The sequence below is a fragment of the Scheffersomyces coipomensis genome, assembly GCF_036884675.1.
Source record: "Scheffersomyces coipomensis strain NRRL Y-17651 chromosome Unknown DFJ63scaffold_1, whole genome shotgun sequence".
In the NCBI taxonomy this organism is placed as follows: Eukaryota; Fungi; Ascomycota; class Pichiomycetes; order Serinales; family Debaryomycetaceae; genus Scheffersomyces; species Scheffersomyces coipomensis.
In genome coordinates, this window is record NW_027042892.1 from 1,572,660 (window position 1) to 1,593,723 (window position 21,064).

Sequence of the window (21,064 nt, forward strand, 5' to 3'; positions counted from 1 at the left end):
TGGTTGAGAGTAATCAAAATTGGGTATGATATTAGATTTTATTGGTAGCGCATGCACTAATGACGGTCAAATTGATAGAAAAAATTTAGATAGAAGTTAATGTAAATACCATAATAAAAAGCAATATATTCAATTGATTTACACTATCATTCATTCCATTACTTATTGACATATTAATTACTTAATTAATGTTATACTTTCTTTACATAAAAAGTGGAGTTGCCATTTTGTGAGTGGTCGTGTCCATTGTCCCAATTATGCATCCGATATCAACAACCAGAAAAGAAAAAAAAAAGATAATCACCCAAACAACGAGCAGAACAATAAAAGAAAAGCATGGGTTAATTTAAACTTTAACTGAAATTCACTTTCTACTAGTTTAATCTTCAATTATACCCCAACCAAACAACTTAATATGAAGGTATGTGTATGACAGATGGGTTTGCATCCATTTAAATCGAATGAAATCGACGCGGTTGCAGTTCTTTTAGCAACATTTCTGGTGGGATGGTCACCCACCATGTTGTTGGTAAAACGCGATCACGTCACTTTACATTATTTACATTTGTATACTAACTTCTAATTTTTAGTTCATTGATGAGATAGATATTGAGTTAGTGAATCAAGAATTAAACTTTAATTCTCAAGATAATAGTTTAGTTATCAAAGGTGGATGTGATTTATTTACTACTAAACCGATTGGGTCTGATCGTAAATTATTTAAAACGATTGATAAACATTTAGATCAAATCATAGAGGATAATCAATTATCTCGTTCGATTGAATGGGAAAGAAAGAATTCAATCCATTCATTATTTGGTAGTAGTGCTTCTCCACCGGCTAGTTTTATCAATAGAAGAGATAGTTATTCAACCATTACTGAAAGAGATAGAAGACAAAGTAGTACTAGTAGTAGTAGTACCACCAATTTTTCAAAATCAGGTAATATAAGTATAATCACTACGGCTCCTTCTAATGATACGAATATAAATAATACCAATGATAATGGAAATGGAACTGCTACTTCATTATTAACTAATTCATTGAAAGGTGAAACTTCATTTGAATTAGAAGGTCCTATTGATGAATCCCCTTTTGGACCATTAAAGAATGTTACCACTAGAAAGACCTTTGCTTATTTAATTGCTATTTTAAATACTACATTTCCTGATCATGATTTTTCAAATTTACAACCAACTACAGAAAATTTTCATAGAATTCATAATCCAGAAGATTTAATTAATCGATTTAATAATATAATGATATCATTAGGTAAAAAGGAAGATATTTTAAATTGGATATGGGATACTATAAATGTTTATATGGATGTTCTGTCTCCCATTAAGAATTCTCCATCTTTATCAGCTCAATCAGGAGGTCCTATACTATCAAATTCAAGAAAGAATAGTTTTAATAATAATAATAACAACAATAATAACGGTAGTTCACATCCTTATTCAAGGAGTGGATCAACTACTTCAAATAATGGTAATAATTCCCCTCCTATCGCTTTCAATCCTGAATTATGTCAAATTTATCAATTTCAACCCAGTGATGAATCTATATTAGAAGATTTAAATTATCCTTATCAAACCATGTGGTCTTATTATTGGTTTATTTATAATAAAAAGAAAAAGAGAGTTGCCTTTGTTTATTTAACTGCCATTAATCAAATTCATTATTCTACTATAAATAGTAGTAATGGAAATGGAATTCATAATGGAAATAGAAATAGTGATAAAGAGATAATTCGTCATGAAGATGATGATGATGATATCGATGTGGTGTATGATGATGATGATGATTCAAGATACCTCGATGAAGATGCCATCCTTGATGATGATGAAGAAGATAATGATGTGATAGGGGATATAGAAATTTGAATTAATTAAAAAAAAACTAGGAAAATACTAACTTAATCCATAAAAAAACACATAAGAAACTAGAGAAAACCATACCCCAAAAAAAACAAAAAAATAACAAATGTTCAAGTACGTACTTTATTTGCTTGGACTAAACTGTGATTATTCTAATTATTGTTGTTGTTTAGCTGTTGACTATTTATTGTACGTTTGCTAATTGCTATTAATAATTTATTATACCTTTTTTATTTTAACTTATATAGTTGCTCTTTTTTGATATCTATATTATTATACTTCTTCACAATTATTTGATATATAATGCATTATTTATACTTTATTTAACATGATAAAATCCTAATCAGAATTTGAATATATTGATGAATAGTGTAGAATAAGAGTTAGATATATACAATCAAACCAATTAATTGCAAAATCAAACTATTTGATTGCAAAAGTAAAGCAAACACTTTAAAAAAGATTTACAGTTTTTATTTTTACTTTTTTTTCCGATATTGCTCCCCCACTCTGCACCCCACCTTATTCCGACAATAAGCAACAAATAACCACAATTCTCCTCCTCCTCTCTAGACCTTCCATCGTCAATTATATAAATAGTAGTTAGAAAATCTCCCTACCATCAATTTCATTGGTTATCTGATTTCTTATCATTTTTCAGTTTACCTTTATTCAATTCAATTCCAATCCATTGCTTAATTATGCCTTCATTAGCTACTGACGTTGTTTTCAAATTAAACAATGGAAAGACCATTCCAGCATTAGGTCTTGGTACTGTGTCTGCCACTGACCCAAGAGATGTTAAAGATCAAGTTATTACTGCCGTTAAAGCAGGTTATCGTCATATTGATACTGCTTGGTATTATGGTACTGAAAAATATATTGGTGAAGCCTTGAAAGAATTATTTGATGAAGGGATTGTTAAAAGAGAAGAATTATTCATTACTACTAAAGTATGGCCATCATTTTGGCATAGTCCTGAAAAATCAGTTGATCAATCCTTACAAGATTTAGGATTGGATTATGTTGATTTAGTATTACAACATTGGCCAGTGGCTTTACATGGTGATGAAAATGGTCAACCACCGGCTCCAAAGGATAAAGATGGAAATTTAATTTATGATGATGATCCAGCTACAGGAACTAAATTCATTGAAACTTATAATAAACTTGAAGATCTTGTGGAACATACTACTAAAGTTAAATCCATTGGAATTTCAAATTATTCTATTCCAAAATATAGAACTCTATTACCTCATATTAAAAAACATAAACCAGTAGTTAACCAAATTGAATATCATCCTCAATTACCTCAACAAGAATTAGTGGAATATTTCCAAAATCAAGGTATTCTAATTGCAGCTTATTCTCCAGTCGGAAGTGATGGAGCACCTGTGGTAAAACTTCCTTTAATTCAAAAATTAGCTGAAAAATATGGTGTATCAACTAATGAAATTGCCGATGCTTATCATATTTTACAAGGTAGAATTGTATTACCTAGATCATCAAATTTACAAAGAATTAAAAGTATTATAGGTTTACCTCAATTAACTAAAGAAGAATTAGATGAACTTTATCAAATTGGTGCTCAAAATCCAAAAAGATATATTACTGATGAATGGGGTTATGGAATTGGATTTAAATGGTGGACTGGTGATACTCTTAGTAAAGTATTTGATTAAATTATATATATTGTTCTATTATAACCCCTCAATAACATTAAACTAGTTTAGTTTCTATTTTATATATACAAGGGAAATATATGTTGGTATGTTTTATTATGTATGCTTTAGCAACTTCCGACCAAATTGAAAGGTGTAACACTCAATGATCCATTTTACTTCATTCATTCCAAAAGCAGGTAGATTGATATACCTGTACCTAATCCAACCCCAATAACGGTATCTGAAACAGCTTTATGGCAAGTAGAATCATCATCTTTCGGATTATCTGAAACACGACAACTCTTGTATATGTTAATTGTGGCCTCCTGAATATGGCTTAGACCAACTAATACAATTATCATTCTTTGGTAAAATATATGTTCGAAGGAAACCGTCGTAAGTAGATAACTAATAGCTAAGTGAGAAACAACCCAAGTTGCTGGAGAGTAGGCGACACATCCTGAAACAATGATTGTCAAAAGTACAACTTTGAAAAATAGCATGTTTGAAACACAAAGAAAGTGGATTTGACGTTTAATCATAAAAACACCTTTCAATTGAGGAGAACTTTATACTGACTATTCTAGTTACTTATATAATATTTGTAAGCTCTGACTTTAAATTTATGATATAGCCGTACGTCTTATCTGATATAATTTGGAGCCATATATTCGTCGCGTAGGCTTGCTGAGGTCTTATTTATCAGGCGCAAATATGCATTTTTATGATATCAATTATTTCAATACTTAATTCCATAGACTTACAGTTACAACAAGTAAGTTTTTCTATTTTTCTATTTACAAAGGAAATATATAACTTTTTTACTATCTTTCTATGCTTTAACCCTTTTATTGGTTTCTATTTCTTCTAATGGCTCTGAAATCTTATGTTTCTCAGAAGTGGATACTGATGATGAAGCTTCTATTAATTCACTTTCTCCAGCAACCTTTAAAGATCTGGTATTTTGTTTCTCACCATCAACAGTTCTGAAATATGGTTGACATCTCCAATATGGAACTGTTTTATATGAACCACCCCATTTTTCAACTCCTCCTACTTCAATAACATCTATTTCTTCAATATTATCTTGTTGATAAATCTTTTCAACTATACCTTCTACTTCAACCACAATTTTTTCCCATTCACTGAAATCAGAATTAACACTGGTCTTACCAATGACTGGTCTTAATTCTTTATGAACATTCAAAAATGCATGCAATAATTTAAAAAAATGGGCTTTCATAGCATGTCTAGATGCAACACCATCACAACTTTTCACAATTTCAAAGTACTCTCTTAACATTTTATCAACTCTGGCAAATTGTTTATCTTTATCATTATCTTTAGTCCAGAAAACTCCTGGATTATATAAGTTCCCTTCGGCTGACATCACAGCATCACATGTGGTTTCCGCAGTACATCTTTCAAGATCTTCAGGATATAAAATATTACCATTAGCAAAGAAAACTTGATCTTTTGGTAATTCATCTCTCAAATATTTTATCACTTTCCAATTTGCTAATCCAGTTGCTTGACCCTTCATGTCTCTTGTTCTACCATGAACAGTTAAAAATTGAGCTCCTGCTTTTAAAACCATCTTTGCATATTCTAATGATTTTTCTTTATCTTCATAAATTCGTATCTTGGCTGTAACAGGAATCTTTAAATTTTCATGTAAAATATTGATTAATTTATAAATCAAATCCCAATCTTCCATTAAAAATGCTCCATATTTCCCCTTTTTCGCTATACCTTGAGGACAACCTAAATTTAAATCAATAGCATCACATCTATCTTCAACTAATTTGGCAGCTTTAAGTAACATCTCAGGATCATTAGCACAAAATTGTACAACCAATGGTCTATCTTTTTCTTTATCTCCATCCATAGAACTCCACATACTATTACGATATTTCTCTTCATTAGCAAATAATCTAGCATGAAACATAGGAGTATAACATAAGTCAGCTCCATATCTTCTGGATAATACTCTCCATGCTAATTCTGATTGATCTACCATTGGAGCAACAATGGTTTTAGGTTGGCCTATAGCATCATATACTTCACGACCATTTAATTTTTCAGTAACAGTCATGGTGTTATTGAAAGTAGTAGTAGTAGTACTGTATGATAATAATCTAATAGGAAAGTTGAATAGTCGACTCCTGCTACCACTAACAAAACTAGCTAGCATTAACTTAAATTGAATTATAATTATTAAGACATCAGATATCTGTAGCCAAAAAAAAATAAAAATAAAAAAGAGCTCTTCTAAAATTTCTTTTTTTTTGATGATCTTTTGTTAGCAGAAATCATCGCCTTCGCACGACCGCATTAAATGTTTTGCAATCATAGCAATCTTAATAGATTAATATTACTATAGTATTGTATTTCTACGTTAGATACATTAAAGGAATTATAAAATATTAATCAATAACATTAATAAAACTAAAACTAACTAACAGACTGAATATCAAGTCTTTAATAAACTCATACTTGTGAAATAATAGATTCATATCAATATGAATAGGAATAAGAAGAGCAAAATCAATTAACTGAAAACTTCATACTTAAACGTTAAGAACACGTTTAGAAGAACCATCACTAGTGTTCTCAGCATGTTCAACTTCCAATTTCTCAACTTGGGAAGAAGCCTGAGGAAAATGGGTAGTAGGTTCGTCTCCAAATACTCTTGCAACCTCTTCTAACGTGTGACCATAGGTTTCAACATAAGTGAAGTAAACAATAACTAATTCACAAGCAAGAATACAACAGTAGACAATATAATACTTCCATTCAATAGCTTCCATAGCAACTGCATTAACAAAACCATTATAGACAAGAATAATATTTTGAGCTACCAGGAAAAGATTAATACCCTTTGCTCTATGGGAATATGGTAAAATTTCAGTGATATATAAATATGGTAAACCATTTGCACCAAAATTATAAGCAAGATAGTAAAGGAAAATCATAGCAAGGACACCATTTGCCAAACCTTTATGTTCAAAATTAGTTTTTTGATTAACTGCAGATAGAGCTGTCCAAATGATATAAGTAAGCAACATACCAGAGATACAACTCAAAAATACGGTTCTTCTTTTGAATTTGTAAACAACACAAGCAGCAAAGATCGAAATGAAAAAATTATAGATCATTAAACAACCATTAATTTGTAATTGCTTAGTAGGACTAGTGATTCCAATGGAATCTAAAACCTTATTCAAATAATATGAGACTAAACCATTTCCAGAAAGTTGCATAATCCAAGCAGTAAATAAAATATAGAATAATCTTTTTCTAAAAGTTTTAATTTTAATGAAATCAACGAATCTAGATGTAGAATAAATCTTTTCTAATTCAAGAGCTGCTTCGATTTCTCTCATTTCAAAGTCAACAAGTCTATGAGCTCTCTCGTCGTCAGAAGAACCAGTATGATACTTATGTAAGATTTTTCTTGCTTGTTCGTTTCTACCTTTGGAGATTAAAAATCTTGGAGATTCGGGAACCATCCACACAAAAGAAAGTTGAACAAGAGGTAAGAAACCTTGTAAATAAGATGGAACTCTCCAGGCTGCATTACCGTCGATGTTTCTTGTTCCATAAGTAACCCAAGCAGCAATAATAGCTCCGAAATACCACAAAGTATTATAACAAGCAGTACAAGTAGCTCTGTATGGAGGGTAAGATAATTCTGCAATCAATGAAGGTGATGAACACATAGCTGTTGAAAACCCAATACCAATGATAATTCTTGAAATCAAAAAGAAAGCATAGTTGTAAGATGCACCTTGTAAAATTGCACCAATTACACACACAACTAATCCACCAAGAATACAATATTTTCTACCAAATTTATCAGAAAGATAGGAAGCAGTAGCAAAGGCGATAATAGAACCAAAAGTCGTACCATTAGAAAGGGCACCTAAGATAGAACCCTCTGGGTAACCCATATGTTTGTTCCAAGTTTCTAACGATTGAAAACCATTCAACATAGAACCATCATAACCATTACTAGTAGAAGTTAAGGTAATCAAAAAAACGTAGAAATGTAACCAACGAAAGTGAGAGTAATTCCACCAAGACTTCTCAAGATAAAGATAGTTATCAACAGATTCAGTGTTCAACAACTCCTGTTGTAATTGAATCTTATCAGTTATTGAAATTGAATCATTTTGCTCCTTGGTATAACCAATCTTGGAGTCCGACATAGTTGCAAGTTTTGTAGCTGTTGAATTTAGTTTTGCTTATCTGTACAACAACCAGTGAGAGATATTTTCAAATGAAATAGAAGCCAAACTTACTAAAAATATAATATGATACTAAAAATATAATGTTCAGATGTTGATAATACTTCAAGGATTATTTAAGTCTTTATATACTAAAAATTAATCGAAACACTTGATTTTATTTTTATTTTTAGATATTATGCCTAACCTGAATAGTAAATAATAAATTTGCATTCAATAAGACCAAAGGATTTATTATTTTACACATGTTTTATTATTTGCAACATTTACTAAGATTGTGTAAAAAAAGTGGAGGATCAGTTGAATTCCCCGCAAACAATATTGACATCAACCTATCTTACAAATATTTTCAATCAAACAGAAATTAAAGGAATTACCAGATACATGACTTTAAAAACCAAGTGAGACGCGAAGCTGGTATGTTACAATTTAAAGCGTATAAGATTTTACAGGTTTGATGGATTATTCGTTACCCCAAAGAATTTTAAAAATACCCCACAAAATAAAGTGGCTTTCCTTAATTGTAATAGTATTTCTTACAAGTCTCGATGCTAAAATTGTTCCTGATGCTGATCATACTCGGGAAAACTTCCCTACCCAGATTAATAAAGGCCAACTAGGAAACTATTCCAGATATTGCATGATCGGTAATATCACAATATTGAATAATGTTATGATAAATTTCTGATAAATTTCCTGATATATCTCAACTTGATAAAAGGCTAAATAGGAATTCAATCCTTGATACTGTTTTATATCAATTCCTCAAAGAAGTAAAGGATATCTTACCATATTTGATAGTGTACTGAATTTGAAATCTACTTCCTCGGAATTATATATCGATTTTCCGATTAGTTTGTATTTCTATATGTTTGAGCAAACCACTTTTCATTAGTGTTTTACAATGTAAAGCTTGTTTAGACTAATGCTACTTTGTTGGTATGGTTTGACATTAGATCAGTATTCTTCTTCTGTTTCGTATACTATCGTTCAATGTAAAGAAGTAAGATTAAGTATCAGTGCGCCGCATTGAATCGAATTTTTATTATTTACCCCATATATTGCGCGTATCCCACATTTTACTTTATTGTTCCTTCATGTGTCGTCCCGCACTAAGGTATTATCGGTCCATTACCGACTATAGAATTTTCCCCACTTTTTTATAAAATTGTTAAGTGGTTAGGTTTATCTTCATTCGCTTCTTTGGTGTTCATTTATTCTTTTTAATTATCATAATTCCGTTACCTAAAACAGTATTTCTGTCCGTTTGAAATAGACACATGTAATCAGGCAACAGATTTTATATGACTCCAATCCCTTATGATTAGTATCATCATTTCATTATAAATTTACAATATCACCACCGCCACCACCACCACCACCAGATTAACTGTAATATCAAAACCATTGGGGTTGATATAAATCCATTCTAACCTATTCTTGAAACTAAATAATGAAATCTTACTCGTGCCAATCTAGTTGGTCATTCGTTGCAATTTGTCAGCCCCCAAATTTAATCTATTGTTAACCCCCATTTGATTTTCAAATTGGGTCTTAATAATAAGGTTATGTTTGAGAAATATTTTCTACTGTACATAGATGAATGTAGCAAGGCGCATATCAATAACATTTCAAGTGGGTTCATGTTGAATCATGAATAGAGTATTCTTTTGTCGATACGACTTGACTCTTCAACCTAATTAATTGAGAAGTAACCTTGTGGCGTTATCACGAAGAATCAGTTACTCTGTCAATTTAGTACGGCAGAGCTTTGTGTTGCACTATAACTTCAGAAAATAAACCATCTCCTACCCATAAAATATTAGTCGTTAATACAGGTTGAATCGATAATAGTGGCTTTTGATAACGGGACGTTTACTTGATTTGGAAACTTGAAGAAAGATGTTTCAAATCTGTTTCTGTTTGTTAGATCTGCCATAAATAGTAATCTATCCAATTCAGTCTTGAGAGGTCTTACTTGACAACAAATGCAAACTAAAGTATAGAAATGATGAATCGGTGTTGACGGAGAAATTTTTACAGTTTAAGCTTGACACAACATTGCGTTCTAGTATTTTTTTATATGTTGCAAAGTTTTACCCCTAGCTAAAAAAGGTGGGGTTAGAATTTTTAAAAATTAACCCGTTGGATTCAATAAGGGTACCTTTCAAAATTTTGACATTAAGGTAGGTATTCCATTTTGAGAAAGATACCCTTTTATTATTAAAAATTTTCCCGATATTTTGGGGGAGACCTAGTATTCAGCTAACTTGACAGACGAAATGCTTGAATATGATCCCCAAGTTTTTACGAAGGTTATTTTCCATGTTTGGTTCACTATTTTCCTTAACAATGTTTGATTTTTAATATCTCGAAGGGCATTGTTACGAAGAATACTGAAACTTTAGGAATATTCAAATTATCAGACAAAAAGAGCATTTTCCTTATCAATCAGTATTCTTCAAATCATAGTTATATAAACCATCGATCCAGAATTGGATAAAAACCAATTAATCGCTCTCAATCGATACCTCTTTGCTGTTCATAAATTACGAGGACGTCGACGATACATCCTACAAAAAGAAGGTTCAGCTTTACCGCTCAACTCTTCTTTTATTTCATCATGGGTATCGTTCTACATTCATAATCTTTAAATAAATCACTAGATTGATCTTCAATTTTCAATCAAATCTTACAAAATAGCTACTTTATCATCAAATCAAGAGAGTTTTAAGTTTAAAATAATTCTTATTTTTAACCTTTCCCTCCCTCAACTAGTTATATACTTTCTCTTTATATAAATTCTATAGTTTTATAGTATTTTAGAGTAAGAATATATAACAAATTTGGAAAAAAAAAAAAAAAAATGCTGATTTGGAGAGAAAGAGCTTTATCTCATGCAACCTCCTGGATATGAAAATGATTCCAAACAGGTGCTTAAGCTAAATAAGTCCATTTATGGCCTTAAACAATCTGCTTATCAATGGAATCAAACTTTTAATCGAACAACTGCTTCGATTCAAACAATTAGAATCTGAGTATGGTCTCTATATTCGCCATTCTGTTGCTGGTATTATCATAATTGCATTATATATAGATGATCTTCTCATCAGTGGAACCAGTATCGATGAAATTGAACAAGTCAAAGCTGTGTTGCTGAGACATTACCAAATGAAGGACTTAGGTGCTTGTTCCAAATTTTTAGGTCTCAATATTACTCAATTTCCAGATGGTTCAAAGGCTCTTGCTGCTACTGATTACACCAAGTCTATTTTTGCTTCATATCTTGTGCCTGAAGATCTTAATCCAGTGCAAACCCCATTACTTCCTAACCAACATCTTGAAGATATTCCTGATGGTGCTACACCAGCTGATAATCGAGAATATCGTAGCCTCATTGGCAAATTGCTTTTTCTCGCAAATACTGTTCGCGTTGACATTAGTTTTGCTGTTTCCAATTTGTCGCAGTTCCTCAACAATCCTACGAGCTACCATCTCAAAGCTGGGAAAAAAACTTGTTAGATATCTTAGTGGATCACTCGAATTTGGCCTATTATATCTTAGAACACCCAAATTTGATATCCTTGGATATTGTGATGTTGATTGGTGCGGTGACGTTACAAATAGTCGTTCTACTTCAGGACATATTATCAAAATAGCCCAATCTCCTGTCATTTGGAAATCCAAGAAGCAACAAGTTGTTGCAATGTCCACTGCTGAATCTGAATATTACAGTTTGGGTCTTGTTGGTAAAGAACTTTTATGGTTAAAAGAGATGTTCGAGGAATTACAATTAGATTTAGATTCAATTCAACTTCATTGCGATAGTCAAAGTGCTATGAAAATTGCTACTAATCCAGTATTTCATAATCGCACAAAGCATATCAAGCGGTGCTTTCATTTCATTCGAAGCCATATTGGGCAAAATTTTAGTATTCATTATTTAAACACTCAAGATATGCCTGCTGATATGCTTACCAAATCGTTACCTATTGATACTCATCGTCATCTTTGCTATATCTCTGGTATTGGTAACCTTTCTACGTTGCAGTTATTGGCACATTAAGGGAGGCAATTATATTCATTCGGGCTTCAACATATTTTACCTTATCGGAGGCTGTTGTAAATGGATATAAGGAGCAAATAGTTGCGAATTATCATGCCATTGCAAAAGAAATAAATGGAGTGATTTATACAAAGAGGTCACTCATAAATCATGAATGGAGTGATTCATTGAAAATGGTCACTGATAAACCAAATAACTATTATAAAAAGAAATTAATTATGTACTAAACTGAATTAGTAATAACGGTAATAGGGGCTATTTATCCCATATGGAATTAGTATAAATATTCCCTTCCTTTGTTTTAAGTGTATAGATATATAGAATAACAAGTATAATACATACGAATATGTCTTCTATTTTTTTTTTCCAAATTTGTTATATATTCTATATTCATTTCAAAGGTTGACATTGATGACTATGCTATCAGGTTTAAGGCTAAATCTCAACAGTTTATCTCTTAAGACTGTTGAATATTGCTTAAATATTGATATAAGGAACAATTTTTTTTTTTTCCAAATTTGTTATATATTCTTACTCTAAAATACTATAAAACTATAGAATTTATATAAAGAGAAAGTATATAACTAGTTGAGGGAGAGAAAGGTTAAAAAAATAAGAATTATTTTAAACTTAAAACTCTCTTGGAACAAAAGGTTGTCAATTCAACATTAATGAGAATATCATATTTGATAAACAAAACAACATGAAATTAGAAGAATGAAAGGGGGTGTTTATAATAGGAGTAATAAGGAGTTGATAATAAGAATAATAGGGGTTGTTAATAGGAGAATAGGGGCTGATATATACTATTTATATTAGTATATATAGTGCCAAATATCCTACTTTATATATTATAATTTGTTTTTTTAGAAAATAACAAGTATATAGTTTAATCATTATGACTACATTATATGTTAATAAAACGGATCTTGAGGATCTCGTTAGTAGATGTAAGTCCAAGTCTCACTATCTTTTACAAAGACCACATTCATTAAATGATGAGAATCCGTTAGCATTAGATAGATGGATTTTGCTCTTCTACCAGAAAGTTGAACTCCTATATCTTGAAGCCCATACCCACCCTGGTTGCCCAAGACGGATTAACATCGTGTAGTGGAAAATTGAGTATATCCTTCATGTCATCCATGTGGTCTTCTTTAATTTTTTTTTCCAAATTTGTTATATATTCTTACTCTAAAATACTATAAAACTATAGAATTTATATAAAGAGAAAGTATATAACTAGTTGAGGGAGAGAAAGGTTAAAAATAAGAATTATTTTAAACTTAAAACTCTCTTGATTTGATGATAAAGTAGCTATTTTGTAAGATTTGATTGAAAATTGAAGATCAATCTAATGGTTTATTTAAAGATTATGAATGTAGAACGATACCCATGATGAAATAAAAGAAGAGTTGAGCGGTAAAGCTGAAGTAATATATTTTGGATTAAATTACGAGGACGTCGACGATACATCCTACAAAAAGAAGGTTCAGCTTTACCGCTCAACTCTTCTTTTATTTCATCATGGGTATCGTTCTACATTCATAATCTTTAAATAAATCACTAGATTGATCTTCAATTTTCAATCAAATCTTACAAAATAGCTACTTTATCATCAAATCAAGAGAGTTTTAAGTTTAAAATAATTCTTATTTTTAACCTTTCTCTCCCTCAACTAGTTATATACTTTCTCTTTATATAAATTCTATAGTTTTATAGTATTTTAGAGTAAGAATATATAACAAATTTGGAAAAAAAAAAAAAGATTTTAGGTCGTGATCCATTGCTGCTATAACAAATTTGGAAAAAAAAAAAAGCTTTATATTGTGCTTATTGCGGTCAATGGGTTTCTTATCACATGTTTGGTGTTACAAAATAACAATCTTCTCAAGGAGAGTTTGATTTTTCCAAATTTGAGCTAATATTACTTATTTTTATAGCGTTTACGAGAAATAATATATAACAAATATGGAAAAAAGAAATCTAAACGCCTTCCAATCTCTGTTGATTTCTTGCTTTTTACTGGTGTATTTGGATATGTTTGTTTTTCAAATGTAAATACCAGTGAACATCAGTATTTGACTTTGATTTTGCTGTTTTTCGATATGAATCAAAGTTGATTTAGATTAATATATAACAAATTTGGAAAAAAAAATCATAATCAGAACAATAATAATTTTAGTGGTAGTTGAATATTGGAGGCAGTTCGACTAAAAACATATTTAGTTTTTCGAACTTTGTCATATATATTCATTTCTCGTCATTAATTTCACGATACATAACTGTTTCAGAGTTCTCGTTTTAAGCTTTGTAGTTCTGAGTTGATAGAAGCTAAAAATGTAGCTGTTGAAGTCTGAATTGGTCAAATTTAAGAAATTTTTATAAGCTTTTTTTTTTCCAAATTTGTTATATTTTCATAAGCAATTTTTGTAATTTTAAGGATTTAATTTTTAGAACTTATAAGTACATTTTGTTTGGTAGCATTGATTTGAAATACAATTTATTGTAAATAGCTACTTTATCATCTAATCAAGAGAGTTTTAAGTTTAAAATAATTCTTATTTTTAACCTTAACAAGAGTAAGAATATATAACAAATTTGGAAAAAAAAAAAAAAAACCTTTCTCTCCCTCAACTAGTTATATACTTTCTCTTTATATAAATTCTATAGATTTATAGTGTTTAGGAGTGAGAATATATAGCAAATTTGGAAAAAAAAAATTTCTTTGCAACAATTTTTTAGCGCGTCATATTATTCTATACACAGTTACTCTAAATGTACCAAGTTGGTAATAACTTTAAGTGGCTAAATTGATTTGAAGGACCTTCCATACCAAAGGCTAAATCTTTTAAATACCAGAACGAACCAATAATTAAAATATAGCTTGAAGCATAAACAAAGTATCTCAAATATTTATATTTGATTTTCTTTTGAATTAAAGACTCCATTATAAAGGAACTTATTAAGATAGCAAAATATTGTGCTGGTAAATAATGATGCAAGTATTTGACCCTTCCCATTACAATAAATGGAAAATAATGGAAAAACCAACCAATGAATGGTACAATACCTTGAATCAAAAATAAGTTCCAATTTGAATCGAATAAATCAAAATTATCCAATTGTCTTTGATATCTAAAGGCTTTAACCAATGCATAAATTAAAAACAAACCCAAAGATAATGTTGAAAACCAGGTTATAAATGGATTACCGATTAAAAAGAATTTCACATCATCAGTTAACCAAGAACACATTCTTAAACCCGTATGCAAGATTGGCCATTCCCACCATTCAGAACTTAATCTATCAAACTTATCCGGATCAGGAACTAAAGCATTATTAGATGCCATCATACCATAATTTAATAAAATAAATTCTTTCCAAAACTTTGGTTTTGGAGGTACATATGCTTCAGCTGGCATTTCTAACTTATTGTTGACATGATCTTCAATATTCCACCAAGTACTCTTATCTTTTGATAAAAATGTATATTTACAGACCACTTCACCTTGTTGAAATCCCCAAGAGGGATAGGAGTATCCTGTAGTAGCTAAATAACATCCAAGTTGCTTATTTTTCAATCTGAAATTGGTTGAAATAGGATGAATTTCATCAGCATTTTCATTCTGGAAACTTGGCGATGGAGAAACTTCATGATTTTGTATTTCAATTATCCATTCGTCTTTGAATTCATTTTCATTTTCAACGTCTCCAAAACATGATACTTCAAAATGATTATTGGAAACTGGTGCATGAAAGGTATGGGTCCTAATTAAACAACCAGTTACTTCGTGAGTTAACCTAATAACATCTCCATCCTTAACAAGAGTTCTATATTGCTCATCATCGTTGCTTGAATTAATTTCTTGTTCAGTACTGGTAGTATTAGTACTATTATCGTTATTTAAGGTTGCAAATAGTCCTCTTGAGAGTGGAAACTCTATCAAGAAATCATTATTTTCATCCTTGAATCCATATGTTGTAACTTGTTGTTGATGTGATCCTTCTGGATAAATATGTTCATGAGAATGAATTAAATTAGGTGATAATCCTTGTGATCTCAAAGTTATTAAAGAACCATAACTAATAGATCTAGGACCCAGCCTGATTGAATTACCTTCTAATGAAGTTTGCAATAAGGTTGAAATTGATCCATCACCAGTTCCTGAACGATTTAGCACTGTGAAATGAATTTTAAAGCAAAATAAGTAAATGAAAAATGGAATAAGGATTAATGTAATAATCCTTGAAATCCAATGCAAAATGTATGTCATTATAGAAATCTTAGGAGCTCCAGATGTTGATTTTGATGTTAATTGATAAGATTTGATTAATAAATCATAAATTATGTAAAGTCCAACAAGCACAGTAACAAATAAACCAACCCATTTAACTGAACAAACACATCCAATCGAAAATCCTGTTACTATTAACCATATGAATCCTTTCAATGATAATGAATTATTTTGAATTATCAAGTTATGTAATTTGATGAGACAGAAATAACTTAAAACAGTGAAGAATATTAAAATTGAATCCAATAAAATAAACTTTGATAAAGTTAAGGAGATCATTTCAAATGTTACCAGTAATGTTAAAAACCAAGTTGTCCATTGACTAAATCCAAGGTTTATACCTAAGTAGTAAGATAATGGGGTGCATAATATACTGAATATACAATTAAAGACTCTCATAAAGACAAAGTCACATTCTTCTGGATAAACTGCACCACTATCAAAAGCAAATTCACCATTAAAATTGGACAAGTATTCTGATAATCCAATTAATAACTTTCCTAAAGGAGGATGAACATCAAAATAAAACTCATGGTTTAAATAATAAGCTCCAAATTTACCAAAATGGGCTTCGTCCCAAGTTACGGCTTTAGACTTGTTTATGTCGTAAAGCCTTACAATTGCAGACAATATGGTTAAAAATAATGGATTCAAATAATTTATAAATAATGATGATGAGGATGACCATTTAGAAGGATTGTTTATGGATAATTCTGAAGTTTTTGATATTATTTCATCCAATTCATCGTTAATAGACAGTGAAAGATCAGAACTTTGTTTTAGTGGTTTTCTTTGTTTTAATTGGGCAAATGGATGGTCTGAGGTAGAAGATGAAGTTGTCTTCGAGGACTCTGTGAATGAAGACAACCCGTTGGTAGTTGAGTGATATTTTGATTCATTCATCTAAGATATGCCATATAACTAACTATTCTGAATTCTGAGCGTGAAATTAATGCAAGTAGTGAATTTGAAGCGTTTAATTTTAATTAATTTGGGGGGTATTTCATTAATTTAAAACGTACTCCAATATGATATTTCACCTTAGTTATAGGTTGATATGGATGTCAATGATGGTTTCAAAAGATAGTTTCTTCACAAATTGATTTGAGATTTTTCAAAAATGTTTTGATAATTTAAAGCTTCTTGGTGCGCGTCAAAATAGTACTGAGATTTTTAAATAATCTTCATTTAAACTATACGATTCTATATATTATATTCTGAATCTACGGACATTAACTAACAGCTAGCTCTTATTGTTACTTCGACAGTTATAAATAAATGTAGTACTTAAACTTGGGATAAAAAGATAGTGGTATATAAGCATAAAAGCATTACAGCAATACCCCAAATAGTCAAAGCTAAAGAAAGTTGTTTCAAGATAATTTCCTTTAAAGTTGGATTTTGAGATTCAGAACCAATCAACTTGAATCCAAACAAACCTGGTAAAATAAAAGAAATAGCGGTGGACCCAGTAGCACCCACTATGGCTAATACAAATGCAAATGATGTAATTGATATGGCTAACCCATATCCTAAAAGTAATAAAGCTGTAGTTATTACTAAAAATGTCTTATGAGGTAATGGTACTACATTTGATTTCTTGGAAGCAATTTGAGATTCTTGAGAATCAACATTTGGTAATAAGCTTGTATTCTCATTACTGATGGTTGCAATGATAATGTCATCATCATCATCAACAATTTGATGATCGAATACATTCACAGAAATGAAATAATAAATATTATTAACTGAAATTCTTGCTGGATGTATCATTAATGGGAATGAAAAAATAACCATGAATACAATTGAAAATCTACCTAAATTATTATACCAAGCTTGGGGATAAGATAAAATAACATTACCAGTAACTTTATCACCAAAGGTTAAATAACCAGCTAAACCAACAATAATGAAAAATATCGAAGATAAAATAATGGCAAAATTGATTAATTTTGAAATATTTGATAATGATTTATCTTTAGCTTCATTAATAATTGAAAACATATTTTGATGACCAGTAAATGCAAACACAATAATGGAAAAAGTACTAAATATTCCACTTATAGTTGGAGGGAAATAAGTTATATCACCTTTATATTCATTAGGAATATCATTAGTTAAAAAGTGACCAATTACTAATAATGACATATAAAGGATAGCAACTAATCCTAAAATTGAAGTATATTTTAAATTATCTAAATTTTTTAAAAATGAAAGGGGAACACAAATTAAAGTTGATACTAAGATCCAAAACGTTCTATAATTGACTGGATCTACATATGGAACATAAGTGACAAAAGTTGGAGAAATATCACCAATTAAAACCAAGTATGATAAGGCACAACCAAAACATTGAATTGCAATGGCTATATCAAAAACAACCGATAAAGTAGGATATGACACTGAACATAAGTTGAAAAAGGTAGCATGACCTAAAGGAACATATTTTGAAGTATATGCTTGGAGAAACAATCCATATCCTGACGTTAAGGCTGCTAATAATATGATTACAATTCCAATTGCTATTCCATCAGTTGAAAAGGCTAATGGCATAGAAAGCAAACCTGCACCAATAATAGTTTTAATTAAACTAATTCCTGATGATACAGTTGAAGCCCCGGAAGCCCCAGCATCGATAGTTGGCATTGTGGATGATGGATGGATAGAGAATTAAATTGAATTGAATAATCAAGAAATTATGGTTGTGTTGATGATGATACCATTGAATACTAACTTTCTGTGTGGCTGCTACAAAATTATTGAACTTGACTGCATATAAACACAACATCCATGCATAGAATATAATAGAAAGTGAACATCCTTACCACAGACTTGTATTGGAACAGCTGTAGTACACTATACATACTTTCATAATTAAATATAATATTAATTCAACTTCATAGATGTTAGATAGATATTATGATTAAACCTATTTAAATTAAATTTATAAATCTCCCATTACAATGGATTGTTTTAGATGTAAAGAAACTTTAGTATCGATTTCGCAATTTAGTGATTCCCAATGCATAGATATATTCAAAGAAGAAGTAATTGCATTATCAAAGCATCTAATGTGATAATTCATTCTGTATATTTAATAGATTATTACAGTTGATTTATGATTAGTTTAAAAGAACAAAGTGGCTGCAAGAAATGAAGTAGTTCCGATTGAGTATATGATGATCGGATAGTAAGGGTGCGACATGATTATCCCTTTAAGAAAAATGTCATCTATTCGAAAAAAAAAATGTCGTCGTTCATAACTCTTCCATTCATTTTCATTGTTCAAACGTTAGTTATAGATCAATTGACATGACTATCTATACCAACCAACCCTTAACTTCAATCTATACTAATCTTTTTTGTCTAATTTTAGGTCTAATGGTAGTCTAATTCATCAATTACTTAAGATTAAACCCCTTCTTTCCTTCTTTTTATTTTAGTGTGTGTTCTCCCGCATTTTTTTTTTTTTATGTGATTTTTTTTCTGTTTTGGTTCAAATATGTTCAGCAATTTGAATTTCAACCTTAATCGCCATTATATCAATCATATCATATCATATCATATCATATCAATCATCTGTCATTGCCGTTTATAGACTTAAGCATATCATAGTTGAATCCATTTAGACATCTATATATATATACATTGTTACTTCAGTTCAACTTAATTTCAATCAATCCACCTCATATTGTCCCCATTATTTAAATCAACTTGTTATATTAGTTTCAACTATGTCATCCGATGGAGAATTCACCAGAACACAGATCTTTGGTACTGTATTTGAAATAACCAAACGGTATACCGACTTAAACCCAGTGGGTATGGGTGCATTTGGTCTTGTTTGTTCTGCCGTTGATAAACTTACTGGTCAAAATGTTGCTGTCAAGAAAATTATGAAACCATTTCTGACTCCTGTATTAGCTAAAAGAACTTATAGAGAATTAAAATTATTAAAACATTTAAGACATGAAAATTTAATTTCATTGGATGATATTTTCTTATCACCTTTAGAAGATATCTATTTCGTTAATGAATTACAAGGTACTGATTTACATCGTTTATTAACTTCAAGACCTTTAGAAAAACAATTCATTCAATATTTTACTTATCAAATCTTAAGAGGTTTAAAATATATCCATTCAGCGGGCGTAATCCATAGAGATTTAAAACCTTCTAATATTTTAATCAATGAAAATTGTGATTTAAAGATTTGTGATTTCGGTTTAGCTAGAATTCAAGATCCTCAAATGACTGGTTATGTTTCAACAAGATATTATAGAGCTCCAGAAATTATGTTAACTTGGCAAAAATATGATACAGAAGTTGATTTATGGTCAGTTGGTTGTATCCTTGCTGAAATGATGGAAGGTAAACCTTTATTCCCCGGTAAAGATCATGTTCATCAATTCTCTATAATAACAGAATTATTAGGTTCCCCCCCTCCTGATGTTATTGATACTATTTGTTCAGAAAATACTTTACGTTTCGTTCAATCTTTACCTCGTAGAGAACCAATTCCATTTTCAGAAAGATTCGGTCATTATACTCATATCGAACCTAATGCTATTGATTTATTAGAAAAAATGCTTATATTCGATCCAAAAAAGAGAATAAGTGCCGTACAAGCTTTAACTCACCCATATATGGAACCTTATCATGATCCAACTGATGAACCAATTTGTGAAAGTAAATTCGATTGGAGTTTTAATGATGCTGATTTACCAGTTGATACTTGGAGAGTCATGATGTATAGTGAAATCTTAGATTTCCATCAATTTGTTGGTGATGGCCAAGATGGTATTGATGGTATTCAAGGTCAAACTGTTCCTGCTGATCTCCCTGTTCAACAACAACAGCAACCACAAGAACAACCAGTTGAACAACATTAATGCCACTCGTGATGATC

General features: G+C 30.4%; 8 protein-coding genes across 8 annotated transcripts; 3 read left to right on the forward strand and 5 right to left on the reverse strand. All coding sequences in view use genetic code 12, as the record gives it.

Annotated features, from left to right (window-relative positions):
* Positions 1-202: 202 nt before the first annotated feature.
* MAF1 (RNA polymerase III-inhibiting protein) lies at positions 203-2,231 on the forward strand. Its single transcript, XM_064904577.1, has 2 exons — positions 203-421; positions 591-2,231. The coding sequence occupies exons 1-2, from the start codon at positions 416-418 to the stop codon at positions 1,881-1,883; spliced, it is 1,299 nt and encodes a 432-aa protein (XP_064764884.1). The 5' UTR covers positions 203-415; the 3' UTR covers positions 1,884-2,231.
* ARA1 (D-arabinose 1-dehydrogenase (NAD(P)(+))) lies at positions 2,231-3,641 on the forward strand. The gene has a single exon (XM_064904478.1). The coding sequence runs from the start codon at positions 2,579-2,581 to the stop codon at positions 3,557-3,559; it is 981 nt and encodes a 326-aa protein (XP_064764885.1). The 5' UTR covers positions 2,231-2,578; the 3' UTR covers positions 3,560-3,641.
* An 82-nt stretch (positions 3,642-3,723) lies between these two features.
* Positions 3,724-4,083, reverse strand: DFJ63DRAFT_310697 (uncharacterized protein; the record flags this gene model as incomplete). Its single annotated transcript, XM_064905635.1, has 1 exon — positions 3,724-4,083. One exon carries the CDS (start codon positions 4,081-4,083, stop codon positions 3,724-3,726), a length of 360 nt encoding a protein of 119 aa, XP_064764886.1.
* Positions 4,084-4,373: 290 nt separating this feature from the next.
* DFJ63DRAFT_321750 (tRNA dihydrouridine synthase) lies at positions 4,374-5,636 on the reverse strand (the record flags this gene model as incomplete). Its single annotated transcript, XM_064907357.1, has 1 exon — positions 4,374-5,636. One exon carries the CDS (start codon positions 5,634-5,636, stop codon positions 4,374-4,376), a length of 1,263 nt encoding a protein of 420 aa, XP_064764887.1.
* A 188-nt stretch (positions 5,637-5,824) lies between these two features.
* DFJ63DRAFT_25567 (putative hexose transporter) lies at positions 5,825-8,000 on the reverse strand. Its single transcript, XM_064904477.1, has one exon. It carries the CDS (start codon positions 7,750-7,752, stop codon positions 6,112-6,114), a length of 1,641 nt encoding a protein of 546 aa, XP_064764888.1. The 5' UTR covers positions 7,753-8,000; the 3' UTR covers positions 5,825-6,111.
* Positions 8,001-14,583: 6,583 nt separating this feature from the next.
* PMT6 (dolichyl-phosphate-mannose-protein mannosyltransferase) lies at positions 14,584-17,058 on the reverse strand (the record flags this gene model as incomplete). The annotated part of the gene is made up of 2 exons (XM_064905450.1): positions 14,584-15,736; positions 15,800-17,058. The coding sequence occupies 2 exons, from the start codon at positions 17,056-17,058 to the stop codon at positions 14,632-14,634; spliced, it is 2,364 nt and encodes a 787-aa protein (XP_064764889.1). The 3' UTR covers positions 14,584-14,631.
* Positions 17,059-17,442: 384 nt separating this feature from the next.
* On the reverse strand, positions 17,443-18,801 carry AVT7 (Avt7p; the record flags this gene model as incomplete). The annotated part of the gene is made up of 1 exon (XM_064907779.1): positions 17,443-18,801. One exon carries the CDS (start codon positions 18,799-18,801, stop codon positions 17,443-17,445), a length of 1,359 nt encoding a protein of 452 aa, XP_064764890.1.
* Positions 18,802-19,889: 1,088 nt separating this feature from the next.
* HOG1 (mitogen-activated protein kinase) lies at positions 19,890-21,047 on the forward strand (the record flags this gene model as incomplete). The annotated part of the gene is made up of 1 exon (XM_064904651.1): positions 19,890-21,047. One exon carries the CDS (start codon positions 19,890-19,892, stop codon positions 21,045-21,047), a length of 1,158 nt encoding a protein of 385 aa, XP_064764891.1.
* Positions 21,048-21,064: the final 17 nt, after the last annotated feature.